The 21602-nt window shown below is 42.9% G+C and overlaps 1 protein-coding gene across 2 annotated transcripts in view; it reads left to right on the forward strand.

Annotated features, from left to right (window-relative positions):
* The window catches only part of atp2a2b (ATPase sarcoplasmic/endoplasmic reticulum Ca2+ transporting 2b), a 51157-nt gene that overhangs the window by 15045 nt on the left and 14510 nt on the right, over positions 1 to 21602 (forward strand). For both annotated transcript variants that reach the window (XM_076284769.1, XM_076284768.1), the window contains exons 7-8: positions 10973 to 11053; positions 21318 to 21403. In XM_076284769.1, the coding sequence (XP_076140884.1) occupies positions 10973 to 11053; positions 21318 to 21403 (167 nt within the window). The remainder of the gene's footprint in view (positions 1 to 10972; positions 11054 to 21317; positions 21404 to 21602) is intronic.

The following is a 21602-nucleotide window of genomic DNA, read 5'->3' on the forward strand; positions in this document are numbered from 1 at the left end:
ACTAGCTGGCTTTGTTCTAGGAGCGAGCGATCGAGGATAAGAGTTGCCTCACCGTAGGTTTTGCACCATCATGACCTTGTGTGTGTGGACAGAAGCTTGGGTCTGTGGTGAGCCGGATCCCGTGTGTGTGTCGGTATGTTCTCATCCGTCAGCATTACAGACCAGACTCTCCCATCTCCCACCCCGTCCCCTCCTAATCCCTGCATTAGTAGCACCCAGGTGAGGCAGCTGCTTATATAACACGCTCTAGAGACAGACAGACACACACAAACTGCACACTAACACACAGCTGGTCCAGGTCACTCAGGATTGAATTTTTACACACACAATACCCAGCGTGGGTGGGTGGGTGTGTGTGTGTGTACTAGTCTGTGCGCTGGTGCACTGATGGGTGAGAGTGATCTGGGGGCATGAATAGAGAACAGAAAGCAGGATGTTGAGGCATTCTTGTGAAGGCAGGAGAGATGGAGAAAGAGAAAGAAAACAAGTTTGTCCCCTCGGGCTTCCATTTCTTGGCGCTTTTCAAGTCTCCATCCAATAATTGGTCCTCTCTCGCCTTTCCATTTCTGTCTCTCTATTTCTCATTCTCTCTCTCTCTCATCAGCCTTTTTTCCTATTGGCTAGACCCTTTCTTGCGTCACAGCTTCTCCACCCCTTCCCTCCTCCGTGTGAGGCATTGACTGCTGCCGGCTGTATGCGCTGGAGACAGGAGGAGAAGGGGGGAGGCTGTTTTGCATTTTTCTCCTTGTGTGAAGGACAAGGCGGACATGAGAAGGACAAACAGGAGGAGGAGGAGAATGAGGAGGGAGATGTCTCCAGTCCCAGGAGCCCCTTGAATCGGCAGACTGATTTTTTTTTAACCACTCAAGCCGTCAGTTAAAGATGGAGTTGAGTAGCTGGGGAGAGTGTGTGTGTGTGTGTGTGTGGGGGGGGGGTGAACAGGAAAAGGGATGGAGGAGCGAGAGGTCTGTAATACTTTAGGGATGAATTCTGAAGAGCTCTTCAGAGGACGACGTGGAGTCTGTAAGAATTTTTTTTTTTTTTTTAGATGGAACAAGCACTTGGATGCACACATACACACTTAGTGGCCTCAGATGTTTTGTCCCCCAGCCCAAGCCCTCTGACCCGCTGCAGATGCTCTGGTCTGGAGAGTGATGGTGACTGGGTCCCTGCAGCTCCCCCATGACTGCACAGCACAGCACAGGAAGCATCGCTGTCCTGAAACGCAGAGTTTAGTCTACAGGGGGCCGCTGCACTCTGTCTCTCTGTCCTGCTCTTTTGGCTCTCTCTTTCTCTCTCTTTCTCTCCCCCCCCTCTCACTTACTCTCTCCTCTCTTGCCTGGGGGATCTGCAGCAGTGCGACTTTTTCAGACAGATACGTTCCTTCCACAGGCTGACTTGCTTGTTGCTTGCTTGCTTCCTTCAAGAGTAAAAGATGAGTCACTGGACCAGATATTGTCCCCCTTCCCCTCCCCGCTCTTAAGCTGTGAATATGAATGAAGATATCCGTCCATACCTCTGTCTCTCTCTCTGTCTCTGTCTCTCTCTCTCTCTCTCTCTCTCTCTCTCTCTCTCTCTCTTTCTTTCTCCATTCCTCTGACTCATACACACACTTTTAAACACACTCACACATATACAAAAAGCAGAATGACCTTGTAGGGCAACTACTTTTTAAGAAGACACCTACCTAGCCTCCTACACTCTCTCTCTCTTTCACTCATACAAACACACGCATACATTTTAAAGGACACTAAAGCTCACTAAGGCTGGTGAAGCTCCCACACAATTTACTGCTCCTGTTACATCTTTGCACTCTTTTACTAGAGATCTCTCCCATCCTCTTCCAATCCTGCCAACATCATATGCAATGAAATTGAACAGAAATTCCCCACTCTATTTTTGATTGTCATCGTATATTGAGATGTGGATTTCTGTCTCTTGTAAGATGGATTGTCTGTAAGCTTCTACCAATTGAATTGTTAGAGAAAATGGAGCTCATGGCGCAGATTCTGAGTACAAATAGAATACTTGGACTTGTGAACTGCTCTGTGTCATGGCAACATGACGACATAGATGCAGATGTGATCGGAATACTGATGAGGCAACTGGTGCTGTCTTTCAATCAATACTTGCTTGAAAGCATTTCAACATTGCATGCACATTTTAGCATAGACGTTGGATCTAATTATTCTGACATGATGGAATGTTGAGCACTGAAAATTATTTAAACATTTGAGCCCCACTGGATCTGATTTGAGTTGCCACCCCTCTGTTCTTTAAGGTTTAGTGTGACGTAAGTTGCCACCCCTCTGGTCTCTGGGGTGGTGTGACGTAAGTTGCTGCAGTATGAGAGAGCTATGTGATTGTTGACTGCAACCTCTGTCGTGTGCGTCCCTTGGAGAGTGCAGGGCTCTGACCTTCAGACTCTCCAACAGTGCTGCAGTAACCCTGGGGGGTGGTGTAGGTGGAGAGAGGGGGAACGGAGGGGAGTGACAGGCAGAGAGAGAAAACAGAATGGTTGGCAAAGTGCAGACCAGTTCCTCTCGAGCCTGGAGGGTAGGGGTGGGGGGGGGTCTGGGTGTTGGTGGTGGTGGTGGAGGAGGTAAAAAGCGGACGGTGCTGACGCTAAGCCCATCAGCAAGGGCTTGACCTTAAGCGTCAGCAGCGAGAAGTGCCAGAAACATTAGTCGCCTGCCTTCAGCACCTGCTGCCATGGCTGGTTGCCTGGCTGGCCGTCCCCTGACCCAGCTGAGTGTGGGCTCGAGGGTGCTGAGGAGATGTCAGTCACAGGCGCGCTCACTCTCCCGGCCCCAGCACACAGATGGTAGGGAGTGTAGCCAGAGTGCACTTGTCGCCAGGGTTACTCAAAGCCTCTTCATGAAAGCATTGTTAGTTGTCTTTGACATTCTTCATTCATTCATTGACTTTGATATTTATTTTTATTTTATTGTTTTTATTGTGTTCCGCTTACTCGTTCTTTGTTCTTTTTTTGTTTAGTCATGTCCCCCCCCTCCCCCTTTCATTTTTTATGTCTGTACCAGTCACAACGTCTCATCTCTTGTTAATTTCCTCTGCACACTTTTGTATTTACCCTCCCAGGGCTCCAACAGCTTCTGAGACTTTCAGTCTGTTTGGCTGCTACAACAGAAGAACACACAAACAGCCAGCGCTTTGATTTCCCCTTGGTTGATCCGCCATTTGACGAGAGACTCTGGTTATCGTTTTGCCTCACCTTGACCCCTCGTGCTTGTCAAACATACGAACTCTGTTCCTCCCCCAGTTCAGCCTTTGCTTCCGTTTTGCATAACCCGCTGTAACGTTGTGACGGAAACTCAGCAGCACGTTCTATCACCTCAACTCTGTGGCTTCAACCACAACTGAGTCAGTCAGCTAGAGTAGAAGGAAGAGGAAAGAGAAAGAGTACGCATAGACTACAGGGCTCCAGACTAACTTTTTGCACTGGTTGCACTGGTGCGCCTAACTCTTTTTCTTAGGTGCACCAGCACAAAAGTTAGGTGCACCCAAATTTTCAACCACATCGCATTTAACACCGCAGCAGGTTCACTTTTTTCTTAATTACTGTCCTAGATAGGTTGTCCTATGACTTATGATTTACAATTCTATGAGAAAAGTAACTTAATGAAGTGTTGGTGCTTTAAGTGCTTCATTGAGCTGATATTTAAACTTAAAACATCTCAAGATGAATTAAGTAAGGGATAACGGCCACCGAGGTGTCCTGTTATATGTAATTAATGGACGAGGGCGAGGGGCAAAAACTCCCCGATTCGCAGCGCCCACTTGCCTCCGCCCAAGTCCATTAATTCCGTATAACAGGACACACCTCGAAGGCCGTTATCCCGCTTATCACCCGGTTGCCACTGTAAACACTGGAAACACGCGGTTCTGTTTAAAAAGAAGCTCACTAGTTCAGCTTGTTGTACAACTTTAGCATGGACAGTTAGCTTGTTTACAGTTGATTCCATTGTTGGGAAGCCTGCAACCAAACGATTCTAGAGCGCTGCAACCGTCGTCCTACTATCGTTGTTATAGTTACCATTCATAAGCATTGATATGGAACGGTGTCCTGTTATTCAGAACTAAAGGCCACCCGCCAGCCAATCAGAAAAGAGTATTTCTTCTCTCCGGGTGATAAATAAAAATAACAGTGAGTAAATTAACAGTGCACGTCTTTTAAGGGCTTCAAACTGCACATCTCATGGCTCAATGTCTTACATACTATCCTTCATGATCTTTAGGCCTTGGCTAAACCAGCTCGCCATGCTAGCATCTTCCATAGAAATGTATTTAAGCACAATTTCAAGAGATGTTCCAATGTGATTTTGCAATGATTGCAATAATCATTTGACAGCCCCACAATGCAATTTACTTTTTAATTTTAGTATTAAATTTTCAATAAGAACATCACTATGGTTAATGCAGTAACGAAATGGTAGGCCTATTATTATAGGCTATTGCAATGACTTGCCATGCTAGATCTAAATGTGTCCATTCAATTCACCGTACACAATGACTACAGTTATACATGCAGGGAATATTCGGGCTTTAAATGTAGCAGCGATATTCGGTTTGCGCCAAATACCGGATTAAATTGATTGATGCTATCAGAATGAGTTTACACAACTCGCGCGCAAAACGAATATTGCTGTTGAAAACCGGGTTACTCCCTGCATGTAACTGCGGTCAATGATGCACCCCTTTTCGGCGATATCTGTATCTCTGTCGTTCGGGAAGGCCTTGTATGCATTGTTCGCAATTTTAAGACTTCTTTTCATCTGCAATGACTCCTGCGCAAGTGGCATTACTGTGCGTCGGGTTTACGTTCAAACTATTTTTCTGGTGAATAATTATTTCGGACAGAACTTGGTGAAGGGAAGTTTCACTAGGCCTATCGTAGGCAACGATAAACTTGATCATCATCTCGGACTCTTCTGATCGGTTTGCTGCTGCCAGCCGCCGAAAGGCAGTGGCGAGGGGACATTTATCTCGGCCTATGTGACCACACTGTAATGCAACTACATCCACTCTGTTTATCTGACGTCTCTCTCTGTTATTGAACCAAAGGTAGAGTTTCAATGTGGACACTTTTTCCTCTCTCGAATAGCTGGTCGCACCTCCGATTTTTTTTTAGTCGCACTTTTGAAAAAGTTGGTCGCACTCTGGAGCCCTGGACTAGACATAGACTTGTGATGGGAACATTCATTTAGAAGCTTTCCAGATCTGAAGAGACCGATAATCTCATCATGCCAGAAGGTGGCAATTTTCTCCCCCATGTCTTAAAAGAAGTGGAATGAGGGCCCCAGCCGTGGCGCAACTGGCTGGGGCACCTGCACCGTACGCCGGCGGCCTGGGTTCGATTCCCGCCCCGTGATCCTTTCCAGATCCCACTCCGACTCTCTCCCACTCCCTTCCTGTCATTCTCAACTGTCCTATCACATTAAAGGCATAAAAAGCCCCAAAATAAATAAATATATATCTATTAAAATAAGAGGAAGGAAGGAAAGGCCTGGGATGTGCCGCCTCACCCTGCTGGGAGCAGACCCAGGTCTCTGTGTAGCAGCTGCAGACATCGCTTGCGTTTGGACTTCAACGTGTGTGTGTGTGTGTGCGTGTCTAGTCCCCCTTGGCCTCGAGGGTGCTGCAAGGTCACTTGCTGCCGTGTTTCTCTCTCGACACCAGGGCAAGTTCTTTAGAAAGCTGTCCTCCCAAGGGAGCTTGTGCAGATCCCTCAGTCCCAGGAAGAGGGGCCTACGTGCGGGTCGGCCGGGCCCGAGGCTGGGGTGAGCCTCTGGAACACAAACACTCTTGTGTGTCACAGGCTACAGGAAGTGGCACGTCTCTTCCAGGAACTGTGGAAGAGTTAAGGCATAGGGCTCGGGTCGTTAAAGATTCCTTAATGTAGACCCTCCTTTCTGTATTGGATAGTGCTGGGCGGTATACCGGTTCACACCGTATACCGGTGTATATTTTCGTTATGATATGAATTTTTAATATACCGACATACCGGTGTATTTGGTTACACAACATTTGGAACGCTGCGCGACAGTGTTTCAGACGGGACTTTTTTCACACGCACGCATGGTGCCACTGCGAGGCATAGTGAGGGTAAACACAAAACACCTTAAGTTTTTCCCCTGAAGTATGACCCTTAAGGCTTAATTTCTCCTTAGGTAAGGGGTTTATTTAATGGTGTTGCACAGAATAATACCTTAAATTGTTTCTTTAGTTAAGGAAAAACGTTAAGGGATACATACTGCATTGAAAAGGATTTAGCCTACCGTCACGAAAATTCTATTGAGATTGTTTAACAGCTGTAACTAGCTGGCTAGTAGGTGATGTCGTTAGTTAGCAACCCACCGAACACAGTGAAGTTTAATGATCTTATTCATCTCACCTTAAGAGTATTCGCAGAAATTATCCAGGTAGCAAGTAAAGCATGTTATAGACATGCACTGAGCAATACTAGCTGGCTAGATAGAAATGATCCTGACTGTCATCAGTGCACCAAAACGAACGTTTTTGTTAATGTTTTGCCAACCGAACCGAAGCTCATGGCAGGCTAACAAGACATCCACATCCACATGAAGTTAACGTTAGCCTACCACTAACGTCATGTAAACCACACAATAACAATACATTTCTGATAGGCCTATTTGACAGAGTAAGCATATTAACAGAGAGGTTTTATTTTAAATTGTATCATTTTCAAAAAAGTATAATTATTGCAAGTTGCACTACTTTTTGTATTGGTTTTATACAAGATGTAGGCTACTTGTGAAATTTGCACAGTAAAAGTTCTGTATTTTGACTGCAATTGTCCTTGCATTCTGATTAGATTCTTTATTAGAATCATGAGTGGCTCTTTGTAAACAGCATCATTTTCTGGGGCCATGCAAAACTGCATTACCACTAGTGTGGAGTTATTCTACATCATGACAGTAAAATAGACCATCCTTAGTCAATGTACTGCAGCAATTCCTCTCTCAACCTGTAGAAAATGCTGTGAACATCTGATTATGCATGGTAAAAAAAATACCGTCATATACCGTGAAACCGTAAGAATTTTGAAAAATACCGTGATATACATTTTTGTTCATACCGCCCAGCACTAGTATTGGATATGTAGTTGGTGTCCCTTAACAGGCTGTTAATGTTTTATTACAGATTAGTCAACACATCCTATTCCCTTGTTCCTGAGAATATTTATTTGGTCATTTGAGTCCCTTTAAGTAGCTAGCAATTATCCAATCTAATATTGCAGCTGTGTATTTTCATAAGAAAGCCCGCATTAGCAGCCTGTTTCTTCAAAGGCTTAGGAGTACTCTACTCTTAACAGTTGTTCAAGACACTGTGTAAATACACTGTCCTTAAGTAGACCTTTGCCTGAGGTTTTTGCACTCTTGTTTCATCTGATAGAGTCGAAGGGTTTGCTCATCGACTCTTGGTTGGGATGTTTTGTGGGGAAACTTTCAATGTATGGCCCTTTGAACTGAGGAGGAGCTGCACCTGGAAGGCATAGCCTGTTACTGAGAAACCAGCTGCTATTTAAAGCCCCAGCCGGACAGCCTCGAGAGCCCAACGTCAGCTGCCACTAATCGAGCCTGCTTAACACATCAGCACATGGTCTCGACTGTCTCCTCACATCCACACTTGAGATGGGAAGAGCGAGGGAGGCTGAGACATGAGGAGACACAAGAAAGTCAGTTAGGTGTGTGTCTGTGTCACTGGAATGGAGAATAACTGGCTCGAGAGGAAGTGCATCCCAATTTCATCAACATTATAGAGATAAGGCGCTGCCTTTCCTGCATTCCCCCAGCCACCCAGCTACCAACAGAAGACAGGTCACGGCTTCAGACCTGGGTAGAAACACTGCTCAACATGAGTCCGCACCAGCGGATCAAGCCCCTGTTAGTTACCCAGGCTGTGGTGCAAGGTGACCTTCTTTCTGTCTCTTTTTCAAGGAGAGTTCTCTTTCAAGGAGATCAGCTCTCCTGGTCTGATAAATATAGGCTAGCCAACTATATCTGACCCCCTTATTTGAGCGCAACGACTATATATCGCACACATGTTCCATATTTCATACTTCGGTGGGTTGGGGGTATTTTGACAGTGTATTTTTATAAACTGGTTCAGAGAAATGGAGAAAAATCATTTAAAAAAAAAAAAAAAAAAAAGTCTGGTCTTTGGTGTGCCAACAGTAGCTGACCTGTGCTGTACATGCCCACTTGGGCACATTGTGGGTGTGCGGTGTTCTGTAACATCAGGGGTACCAAGCTGGAAGGTCAGGCTGACACAGGCCATGGCAGCTGTCCCCTTAAACTGCAGTACGCCAGCCATGGCGCGCATGTTGATTTGGCTCTAATGTTTTACATAATGCATAGGGGTTCCTGTCCGCAGCAGGTGCGGATGAGGTTACAGCTGTTACACCTCTTATTCCTGTGGCGCAGTTTAAAGTTTATTATGATAACAAGCTAATCTCCCAGTTCTTTCCAGTTCCACTCTTCCTGGCAGTGTTATGAATCCATTCATGTTATGTGTTGTTCCATCTAGAAGAACTACACCAGCATTCTCTGCTTTTATAGGTGTAAATACAGTCTTGTTTAGGGAGTGATGTATGTACAGGCTTCAAAAGCTAATATTTAACCTCATAACCACATCTGTTTTATTTTTTAAACCAATAATAATGGACAGAGGAAGAAAGGTGGGGGAGAATTTGACCCCCCCCCCCTCCCCCTCCTCGCCTGGGGCCAATAAGACGGCAGGGCTTAAATGGGTGTTATCTGTCTTTTCTCTCATTGATTCCAGTGGTTTGGTTGAAAGGGAGATGACTAGGTGTTTACATTTGCATTTATTTCTCTGCCAATCCCTGCAGCCCACTCTGTTTGTGGAAAGAATGAAGAGTGCTCTATTTTTGGCCCTCAGAATGGAGTGTAATGGAACATTTTGCAGGTTAATGCATCACATTCCTCTCTCTCGAGCAGGGGCTTCTGCAAAAAAAAGAGTGACCTTTTTGGGTGTCTTAACACACAAATAGCTACAAGTAAGTCAACGACGGTACACTTGTGAGACTTGTTCGTCGTCCGTCCAGGCCTCAGTAGATCCTAATCAGTTTCCCCCAGCATAGATAAGGATGAGCATGCTGCCCCATAATCTTTATCACCTGTGTGCCTCTGTATGAGATCCAGTCAATAGTTCATTTTCCCCATCAAATGAAAAGGGACAACAGCAGAACACTGTTGGTTGTCCATGGTGACTCATTTTTCACTAGGCCTAGTTTACTTCTGTTGTTATTCCAGGATCTATAGAGGTACACTTAAATTATTCATGGAAGAGGGCCTAAGTTCTGCTTTTCTGCTTTCGGTCCTTAGACCTTACTTTTGGGGGGGGGGGGGGACAAGCAATTGTAAATGGGCCGAGAAATTATTTTTTGGTCCTGTTTGAATTGCACCATGAATTTCACATATGATGTGATGTGTCATTGCAATTTTGAATTGACATTATTATACAGTTATGAAACAAACTGCGGCTTTCTTCACTTGAAAAGGGAAACATTGTATGTGTAATTCAAAATACTAAAAGGACCTCACTATTTAGTGTTTTGGCTGACTGCTGTTGGCAGAAAATGTGACTTGAAGAGGGTTTTTTTTTCACAGCCTTATTAAAGTTCACATAATTTATGGTTTATTTTGTTTATTACCCATGGAAGATTTTGTCGAAGTAGGATATTTGATTCAGGTCAAGAGTTTTCTGTGGCATTGTAGAACATTGTTATGGGTAGTAAATCCGGATACAAAGGCAGTGAAGAGGCTGCACTTTATATGATTACTCTTGTTACAGTGTAACTACATTACTATAGCGGGTTGTTGATGGCCTCTGTGATTGCATTTCATGTGGTTATGGTTACAATATTTGGTGACTTGCGGAATAAGAACCTTGCGATACTTAAAATTAACAGTAAGCAGCTTTTAAAAGATGGTAAGCCAAAATTAAGCGAAAAGGTAATAAAAATGTCAGCACAATATCAAATATCAATGATGACGATCAACAAATATCATATGTGTACTTAAGGCACTAAACAGCACCACACAACGGACCTCAGAACCCCTCATAGCACTGTAATAATATATAAAAAAATTATTCTTGGTGTCTAGGCCAGGACTAGAAATTGTAGTTATCCTTTAGTGTTTGTGTCCTGTGAACAACCATCGTCTTCCCCTTAGTTTTCACATGGCAGTTTACATGGCAGTTTTAAACCTTCAGGAAAAAAGTGTTGTGTCAAGTGGTTGACCCTGAAATGGACCTGCTGTACAGTGCTTTTCTCACTTGTAATGTGCTGGAAACTGCAGTGCCTGGTGTGCAGGCTGTCAGCTTTTAGGCTGAGGTGCCATGAGGGGGCTGTTGGGAGGACGCTTATGATGGACAGTTATCCTGTGGCAGCCAGAATCCCCCCCCCCCCAGTTGCTCAAAGTAGACAAATCTGGCCTTGAGAGCTGGACTCGATTAAAATATGACGAAGTAAAGCTTTATATTTTTAGGGAGTTTATAATTGCATTATTGAGGAAGCCCTTGTTTTTTCAAACAATCAACAGACCAGATGAACAACATGTGTTTAGCTGTTAGATGGCGCCATCATTTTGGAACAGTTTTGGGTTATTTGGTCTGCTGTCATTACTGACTTTAAAGTAATGTTTTCATATGAATTCCCTCGACCCCAAACAAAGGATAAATATTTGCAGAGATGATTGGGCCAAGTAAGAACGTCCTCCACTTGATTGCTATCCATCGAGAGATGTGACGTCAATCATTTCTCACATGATGATGTTGCCCTTGGCTGTGTGTAACCAACTGATGTAAAACCCAAAAAAGAAAAATGAGAAGAGAAAGAAAAAGGGAAAAAACGTGCAGTGTCTGTTTTGTTTGCTTATCCATGCTTCTCTGTCTCCGTTTCCTGCAGTGGGTGACAAAGTTCCTGCCGACATCCGCCTCACTTCAATCAAGTCCACCACACTGCGGGTGGACCAGTCCATTCTGACAGGTGAGAAATGGCTTTGTTTGTCTCTGTGTTTTTGTTTGTATGCTTGTGTACTCGCTGGACACAATAATGGAGGCTGTTCAGCTGGCGCTGGGCTCGAGGCTAGAGCGGGGGCTTTTTTCCTTATGAATGGAAAAGGGCAACTTGTTGTCGGATACCCACCAAAGGCTTCACTGTGCATGCAGAATGAGTTTTGAGTGTGTGAAACAACCGTCTGCATCTTGACTAGAGGATCCTTCATGGGCTCTGCATGCTTGAGATTTCCCCTTATTGCACTAATTAAATATTGTATAAGACATGCAACCAGGGTGCGATTTGTAGGGGGGGGATGGTGAGGATTTCCCCACCTCTGGTTTTCCTATTCCTACCTCTGCTAAATTATTTTTATCGTCGGGCGGGACAACATTTATCCCCCTCTGCCCCTCATATTGATTAATGCTACTTCATATAAGTAAAGCGCTGCAACGGGAGAACAGTCTAGTAGGCTAGCCTACATAATAATCTGACATCAGAAATGCACCGTCACCGTCAGCACTGATGCTGCTGACACAGTGGCTGCGTGATAACTTAATTTGGCCTTGATCGTGCAGGACATTTCAGAATGTCAAGTGTGTAATCCATCATAAATGGCTAGGTTCAATGGAGAAGTTAGCTGAACAAATGAAAGAAAACGAAAAGGATTCAGTGAAGCATAATGTTTTAGAACCTTCAAAATTAGAAAACTGATGCAACTGAGATGGAGGACAACTGCACGTAGAGTAGAACGTAGGCCTATTGTCCGAAGGAACTTACATTACATTAGGATCTTATGATGAGATATTTGCTGAATGTCACAAAAAGTGTTACAGAAATTGCTTGGCATCGCTTATTCAGTGGCTCTCTACCGAAACACCTGTAGTTTGCGGGGGACGAACGAGAAAGCACTCGTTTGATAAATCAGCCAGTAGTAGACAAATAACTTTTAGAAATAATCTGTACTGCAAAAACGAATGTTGGTGGGTATTTCAAGTATCTAGCGGTTGTTTTAACAGCTGCAAGAAATAGAAGCTTCATGGTCTTTATGTTCTGGTTCGTAAATTATTTTCATAAAACTTCAAGTTGCCCTATAACTTTACTCTCCAAACTCTTCACTGCACTGTAGGCAATTAACTGACAGTATGATAGGCTATTTATTGTCTGTAGGCTACAATAAACACATTTATTTTTTCAACTTTTGCAATATTACGCACTTGGCTACTGAACGCAAATCAGCAGGAGAGAGAATGCACGTAGCCTACGCAGCGTGTAGCGCAATGTGTAGGCTATTTGGTTACCAACTAACACTGTTAGCCAATTCACTAACTTCAGTGCCAACGTTTTTTTACACAACAAATACAAAGCGCTTTCAGACATACGTGTAAGACCGGAGGTTCTGCCGATGTTAAACGGTGGGGCCGTATATCTGAACGACATAACCGGTCATATGGAAGTCCGAATTCACCCGGTGTTTATACTACTCCCCTCCCCCCCCCTAGTATTTCCTCCGGACATTATGTAAATGTGCTGTGTCTGAACGAGAAGTAGAACATGCGGTTAAAATCACACCTAGTGAGAGGGCGTGTTGGTGACGTTTCTTTCGTGCGTCCATGTGGTTAGATCTGACTTAAATGCCAGTGTTATGATGGAGTGGCATAGTGCTGTCCAGAAAATCTCCGACCTGGAAAGATGCAGACATCATGGAGCTACTGTCATTTTGATAGAACACATGAAGGGAACGGCACGTTGTAGCCTACAACTGCATGGCAAGGCCAAACGAATTCAAAAGACTGAATCGTCATAAGCAGAAGGCGCTGAAAAGGCAGTAGCCTACAGCGACGTCGTTGATGACAATAACAGGAGTATTTAATAAATTGTTAGCCAACACGGTTTTCTGTTCATTGCATAGCCTTAGGCAGAATTAGGCTACAGAAAAGAATACAGGATTTTTTTTCTCTCCCGGCAGTAAAGACAGTAGATTCGTGTTTAAAATCTAAATGAAAACTAAAGGTAGGCTATAGGCTATGCACATGACCATCCAGAGGAGGCTGGTGATCTGTCAAGAATGATGAAGATCGTAAGATACAGATGGTTTTATTGTTGCTGTCATTATTACCACAAACACGAATTGACAACGAAACCATGGCGATCGTGGGTTATCTTGCCTGCTTATTAGGCCATGCACAGCCCTGTCAGAACTCCGTGTAGCATGCATAGCCTACTGGCAGTTTTCATAGACCATCACCAACTAATTCGCACTTTGGATATATCGTTGGATTGTGAAAAGCCCAATTTCGAATAACTACAGTACAACAGATGAGGTAGGATGCATCTTTTGCAATTAGAATTTCGTGTTGGTGAGACCTGTTGCTTATCAGTAGACATGTCATCTCGAGTTCCACGACAGCTTAGCTAGTGCCACCGAAATATGACACTGAAATCCTTTCACTATTGGAGTCGCTCAGATAGAAACAGCTGTAACGTGGTTAGGACACTTTTGCTGTGGAGTGGAGACGCCATAAGTTAGGTGTGGTTTTGACAATCAGAAAAGCAATATACTGAAATAGTTTAATGATGTAAAGTCAAGTGGTCTGGTGTGTGTGCGCGCAGTTTTTATTGATGAGTCGGAGTGGCAAGGGCATTATAAAACTTCTTGCTCTTAGGCCTACTCATACACCGCGGTGAAATGGCGTAGCTGTCTAAATTCAAATCATATCATGCTAGGGGAGAAATAAACCATGAAAAAACTTCACTGTTATGTTAGTATTTTGTTTGTTGCTTAAAAACGTTGTATGATGGCCTTGAAGTCTTGAGTTAGCCTACTGAATTGGCTGGTAGCCTACCATAAAGTGTGTGCATGCTCTCTCTCCAACTCAAACCAGATTCTGGTACATAACGTTGAAAACAGATAAATGTGTTTATTCGAAGCACACATACAAATACTGTATGTGCGCACTTACGTGACTATCCTACTTCAAGTATTAGCCTACGCACAATAGATTTCTCTTCTTTAGCCTATAATGCATAGGCTACACTTTTTAAACAAAAAGCAGCTGTGACAGGCAGCGGCCGCATATATTCTGCGTCATATCTCGCAGCTTGTGAACTCTATAAGCCCCCACCCCTCACTCGACAACCACACAGAGATTCTGTAATGTGCGTGTATGTCGTTCACAGATACGTCCGTATAAGGTCAGTATTAGGTCCGCAGGTTAGCATCATATCTGAATCATCCGAAGGGTAGGACCTCCGTTTGACAAACCTCCGCATGTACTCCGGAGGTTATATCTGAAAGCGCTTACAGAAAGGATGGAGGCAGCAAAAGTAGAGAAGTCATTTCAGATGGGGCAAGAACAAGGTGAATTTGTATGCTTGTCAAAACGTAGTCCTACCCTGCATTAGAGGAGCTGATCATCATACCTAGCACACTCGCTGTTTAAAGTCATACACCACGGTAAACTAAAACTAAAATGTTACAAAGGTGGCAAAAATAATATAGGGTATTATTAGCCATGACATTACTAGGCTACGAATCGTTTTTTTTTTTTGGGGGGGGGGGGGGGGGGGGTTTACAACCCTTATTGTACTTATTCAAAATCATCCCCCCCTCTGGTTTTTACACAAATCGCACCCTGCATGCAACAGTCCTAAGAGCTCATTTTTAGCTATAGGCTAGCTGGTCTAACCCACTTCCAGTGAATTATGCTAAGCTAGGCTAATAGTGTTAATGCACACAGAGAAGAGAAGGATATGTATCCTTATCAGTGTTGGGAGTAACAAGTTACAAAAGTAATGTAATTACTGTAATATATTGCTTTTTGCTGTAACGCGGTAATGTAAGGCATTACAAAAAACAATTCGGTAATATTTTACTCGGTACAAACTTCAGTAATGCGCATTACATTTTAACCTGAAATTAAGTGGTGTTATGTTTTAATACATATTCGCAAACAACTGTGCAAATAGCAGAACGTATCTCCTGTTACTGGTTGAAGATGACTGGCTGGCTGCAACTGACTCGATGGACATAAGCCTATACGCTCATTATTTTCAATTTGTCAGAGACAATTAGGATATGAAGAACAGTTAAGTGCACTTTGTGTGTGAAACCGAACGATCTCTATACATCGTGAAATAGCACAATTAATTTAATGACACATCTAGAGCGGTGCCACGCTAATCTTTTTGATTCTTGATAAAGCATAAATGCTCTTCATGTCAGCTTAGTGCTGTGAACTTGAATTAAAGAGAAAGAAGGGATAGAAATGTAAAAAAGATGGGGACTTGGACTTAGGTCGCAAAAACAGTGACTTCAGACTTGACTTGTGACTCCACTCACAGACATAAATACATTGACCATGGCGACAAGAAGTCCTCCCGGAGTTGTGCCTTTTATCATTACTTTCGGTTACAAAAACTTCGTGCACAGAGGAAATAAGCGAACAGCTACATGCAAGGTGTGTGGCACCAGGATAAATTATGCCTATTCAACAATGTCTGATTTCATCAGGCATCTCCAAACGCACCCAGATAGGTCAGTCACTTAGGCCTAGCATATATCGTCACAGGTGACAAGCTAACCATCGCAAAGTGTTGTGCTAATGCTGAGAACAGGCAGGGATGGGCAAAAGTACATCAGAATGTATTTCAAAATAAAATACCTAATACCCTCATTTTTAATGTATCAAAATAAACTACAAAATACAGTAACCATATGTAGCAACATAAAATACTGTATTTTTGTATTTTAGAAAATACTCAAAATACTTTTTTCAAGGAAGTATGGAAGCACTGCAAAAAAAGCTTTTTTTTATCCCAAACATTTAGCCTATTAAAACAGTAAAAAACAATACAATTTGGCCCGTCATCAGTGTGATCAGAAGAATAATTCAGTAAGTGCACCAGGAGTTTATTTAAATAAGACTTGCCTGATTATCTGCTACTATACCGCTGCATCGACGTTTCTTCCGTGATTTGGGAAAAGCCTGTAAAAGTCCTGGCAGGAAGCATGCATAAGGATGTAGATCCAGGAATGCACTAATATTTTGTTCGTAGTCCAGTTTGCAACAATTATTAGTTATTACTAAGTTGTAAACACTTCGGAAAAAAAAAATATTTAAAACTGGATATACCAAAAAACGTTGATGTAATCGCTTCCTGCAAGGACTTTTACAGGCTTTTCCCAAATCACGGAAGAAACGTTGACGCAGCGGTATAGTAGCAGATAATCAGGCAAGTCTTATTTAAATAAACTCCTGGTGCACTTACAAACTTTCTAATGCCTCGTTATTGGACTAAATGTCGTAGTTGTACTACTGCAGAAGTTTCGTACCATTTAGGGCATTATTAGTGGGGTAATTTACGAGATAAAAGTTGGTTCCATCATGACTGCAGAACGTCATTCGTTTCTGACGGCGCTACTCGACCAGGGGAAAAAAGGTTCTGGGAGGGTGTTTGGCTCGGGGTCATGGTGCAAAGAACCCTAGGGTAAAATTACTCCGAACCATCGCTTTAAAGATTGGCATGGAGACAATAGGACAGGGTTGCCTTTGTCGGTGTCCTTATGTGAACTTGCACAGGTAAACTTGCTCATCTTTACTTGCGTATGACTTCACACCAGTGCTTCAGACCAGAGCTGATGCTTCAACAATAGCCGTCACTGAAAAGCTGTGAGTGTCTTTGAACACAGCTGTTCTCACATTAGCTGATTGCGATAAAAATAAACCATTGTTGCCTAATTACCAATTAGTTACTAACAGTTTTTCACATATAGTATTTTGCAGTATTTTTAAAATATAAAAATACACACCAATAAAGTTATTTTGATACAAAATACAGAGCCATTTCCTTCAACCCAATAAAATACAAATGACAAAATCCTATTTTGTATTTGAAATACATAGTACATGTTTCAGAAATACTACCCATCCCTGGGAACAGGCAGATTACATCTTTATAGTTGGCCATATGATGACATACTTAGGTTAATATTGTATTTCACCAGTTAGGGCACCAAAATGGCCAGCAGCGGCACTGTGTAGCCTATCTTGACAAGTTTTGGGTTACAATATACAGGTAGTGGGCTCTCTGTTGATTTTAATGAGTAGGCCTAAGCCTACTAAGCCTAAGTTACAGCATTTCTATCACAATTGACCAGACTTCGACCTTTTATCTGCTTTTAACAACGTTCTGGCTATGATTGTTCCTTGTATTGCATCATGAGCCATCACTGCGCCTATTGCATTCTACTGTTGTTTGCCTTAAGCCTAGCTCAGTCATTATGTTATACCACATCACCCTCTATTAGAAGTGCAATGAGCTGCAGTGAGCATAATAAACTGCATTTAGAATTCCAAATCCATATTTCTAGATATTTTGGTAAAAGTAACTTAATAAAAGTAATAAGGGTTGGGCACCGAAACACTGTTCTAATATGGCACCGGTGCCGACACAAACGGTAGTAACTGCATCGAATAACAACGTGAATTTCGGTGCCTCATTTCGGTGCTTAAAAAGCGTTTTTTTTTTTTTTTTAATACGAGGCATCACTGCATGTCATGCGCCATCTCTAACGTCTTGCTCTGATAGCAACACATCCAGATACAGTAAGATGATAAACACTGGATGTATAAACCAGAGGGGTGCACCACATGAGTGGACAGTGTTTGACAGCTTGCGTGAGCCCAAGTAGCTTACTTTAAATCGATATCGCGAGCTCCTGTCAAAATCTAGCAGTGGGCCTAACTACACACAAGCAAAAGGCTATGAAACAACATCAACAGTAGGCTAGCCTAGCCTATACGTTACACAATATCCTTGCTAATGCGCTAACTGACATTTATTTGAAATGTTATTAGCAAAGTTGTAAGGTGAAAACTTTATTTCACGGTGTGTTAAACAACATAATGGCATGATATTAATCTTCATGTGCATGAGGTCCATATAGCATCACAATGAATATGAAGATCATGTTAAAAGTTAGCTGGCAAAAACAAATATGTAGGTTACATACCTGATGTCACTGAGCTGTCAAAGAGGCTACGAAACCATCTCCGTACGTTATCGCTAATTAAACTCAGCTGACTGGTGTTAGCGCATAGCCATAGTTGCTGTTAAAATGCCTTCTGCTGGGAATCTTAACACTTCAACACCGACATGTAGCCTAACATGTTCAAAACTACTGCGTGTTATGGGTTAAGACATACAATTTCTTGAAGCATTTGGCAACACACTGAATTAACTGGAAAGTAGAGTCCCTGTTAGATTAGCTTGCTTGCAAATGCCGTTGTCCATGACCTGCCAGTTTTATGGCAAGCGGTTTTAACATACCTTATGGCAAACCGCCTACACTGGGTAAACTTGAAAGCAGAGCTTACCATTGTGTGTGCATGCATGGCAAGCTGTTTTAACATTTAAATGTATTATTCATAGGGGCAATGAGATATTGATAGTAAATTGAATATAACAGTTCAATTTCATGTTCAAATTTGTCTCCTCAATAAAAAAAGCAATTCATGCTTTAGACCATTTTAATTTAAAATATTTTAAAAAAAAAGTACCGGTTCAGGCACCGTTTTAAAAGTATCGTTTTAGCACCGGTATCGGATAAAACCCAAACGATACCCAACCCTAAAAGTAATACAATAGTAGTGTAAAGTTAAAATTCAGAGGCAGTAATATTATAATGTAACAAATGACTTTGAAATGACAGTAATAAGTAATACATAATACATTACGATTTTGAAGTAACTTGCCCAACACTGATCCTTATATGTATGGATATGTATCTAACTCTTGGGCACACAGCAGATAAACTTATTTCTCAACAAGTTGACATGTTTCTTAGTGTTTTGTTTGTTGTGGTTTTAAAAGCTGTGTTTCCCCCACAATAAAATTATGTTGGACCTGAGCTCACATGTATTTTCATAGAAAAAAACGTGTAACAAAACCCCTTTGGCTTTTTTGTTAGAGCTTGACCTCAGTAGTAATGTCTAATGAAGCCCTCCAAGGTTATGTGCACAGAGATCTTGTTTTGTCCGCTTCTGTCGGATCGCGTCTCGGTGAGCATCGGGCCTAGTCGGCCAGAGCAGAGGCACCTCATGAATCTGCCCTTGAGTCATCCTGCGGCTCCCATCGTCCTGGGTGCTTCTCACCGCTGCTGCCGCCCGCCGCTGCTCACTGACCTGTGCTTCAGCGAGAGGTCAGCCATGCTGAACCAGAGGGAGGGAGAGAGAGAGAGAGGGGGAGAGAGAGAGGGGGAGAGAGAGAGGGGGAGAGAGAGAGGGAGAGAGGGAGAGAGAGAAAAAAATATAGTGAGAGAGAGAGAGAGTGAGAGAGAGAGAGAGAGAGAGAGAGAGAGAGAGAAGAGAGAGAGAGAGAGAGAGAGAGAGAGAGAGAGAGAGAGAGAGAGAGAGAGAGAGAGAGAGAGAGAGAGAGAGAGAGAGAGAGAGAGAGAGAGAGAGAGAGAGAGAGAGAGAGAGAGAGAGAGAGAGAGAGAGAGAGAGAGAGAGAGAGAGAGAGAGAGAGAGAGAGAGAGAGAGAGAGAGAGAGAGAGAGGAGAGAGAGAGAGAGAGAGAGAGAGAGAGAGAGAGAGAGAGAGAGAGAGAGAGAGAGAGAGAGAGAGAGAGAGAGAGAGAGAGAGAGAGAGAGAGAGAGAGAGAGAGAGAGAGAGAGAGAGAGAGAGTTAAGGCTAGCATTCTGAGGGAATTATGGCAGTTGGTGCTTTTCGTTTCTTCCTTCCTTGCCCTCATGTCAGCCCCTCCTGCTGATGTCTTGTAGGGCGGCTCAGACCGTTCCAAACTGATATGCCTTCTGGCCTAATCTCACTTCATGAACCAGACAGCAGCAATGTGAAGTGTGCCGTCTGCTGCTGCTGGGTGACTGTTCACAGGATTAGGAGTGCTCTTCTAATCCCCCCTGCACTCGTCATAAGTTATAAGGGTGGACATTTTTAGTTTAATGATTAACCAGTCAAGGAATTCCATCATTCTATTTTTAGCACATGTGACACAAGTAGGACAAGTTAGGACTTGTCTTGTTGTTTTGCACAGACAACCATGATTGCATGATGATAAGCTGTGAAGGCCACGCGTGTTTCGTCTCCATATAAATGCAAATACAGCTTTCTCCATCTGTAAAGTGTAGCCTAACCTACATAACTGACAAAATGGGCCGTTTGCCCTCTTGCTCACATCACATGGCATGATGTATTGTCAGCCTAATCTCTTCTGTCTACACGTTTGAGTAAGTGGGGCCAGAGATGTTTTTCGAACAATTTGTCACCCGAGACCCCCAGACACCATCCGAATGGACATAATAAAAGTGTAGGCGTGGGGCAAGTTATTGCTTTTCTAGTATTTCACTTTTACAATTTTGTGTTGGTATATCTGGAGTTGGCATAACCGTATCATGCCATTAGTGGATAAACTGTTTTCTTTCTGTGGGTGGCAGCAGGCTAGTTGGGGAGGTAGCTGGATGGGTAACATTTTAATTGCCCTAAAGAATAATGGATGGCTCTGTATACATACTGTGTTCTTACCTTGACTCAAAGGTGGCAATTTCAGACAAAAATACATTCTGTCTGCGCTAAATTCAGTTGAGGCAGTGAATTTTGTTGGACCAATTAAAATAAGGTAAAGGTTAATATAAGCGGTTTATATTGATACCCGCTCCGATTATATTTTAGACTAAGTCTATTCTTTATTTTTATCCTTCACTTAGAAACCTGTGATGCTCACTTTCACTTCATTTAGTTTGAACTAATTACTGCTGCTGATCTCTCTATTTACTAAGGAGAGGCTTATATGGCATTAGTTTGGCCATGCTTCTTGTCAGTATCAGTTATTGGTATGTGGAAGGAAATCAATAGTTAGTTAGTGTTGATGGGTTTTATGCAATTAACTTCAAATGTTTTGGCCTGCTAATTAATTGTTCTCCGGTCAATCTTTATGACTGCAATTTTCTTCACGGTCAAAGTTATTGAAGGTTTCTATTTATTTATCGGAATAAGTAAGAATGCTCAATTCTGAACACAATACACTTGTTTTCCACAAATGCAAATGAAACAGCCAGCTAGTGTTTTTAAGAGTGTGACACTGTGTCAGTTGCTTCTTACATAAAATGATGCTGGAGTTCACTGGTGATGTGAGATAAAAGGAATCTTAATGTTACATAAGGTCGCCTGTCTAAACCATTAGTACGCCTACCTCTTTTTTTATAACTTTCATTTTTTATTTCCCCGTTTTCCTTTCAGGAGAGTCCGTTTCGGTCATAAAGCACACCGACCCCGTGCCTGACCCCCGCGCAGTCAACCAGGACAAGAAGAACATGCTCTTCTCTGTGAGTCTGAAGTCTACCTTCCCCCTTTCATCTCTGTCCATCTGTCCCTCCCCCCCTCCTCCCTCGCTCTCTCCCTCTCCCCTGCTCTTTCCATATCACCTCTTCCACGGTCATGTCATCCTTGTTCTCAGCTGCCCTCTTGTTGTGAGGCTTTATTGACTATGTGACTTTTTTTTGTTTCACTGGTCCCTGCTGTCAT

The sequence above is a fragment of the Alosa pseudoharengus genome, unplaced genomic scaffold (assembly GCF_046254945.1).
Source record: "Alosa pseudoharengus isolate Yale_2024_CS ecotype anadromous, Long Island Sound unplaced genomic scaffold, YU_APseudo_1.1 YU_APseudo_1.1_scf_14, whole genome shotgun sequence".
Classification (NCBI taxonomy): Eukaryota; Metazoa; Chordata; class Actinopteri; order Clupeiformes; family Clupeidae; genus Alosa; species Alosa pseudoharengus.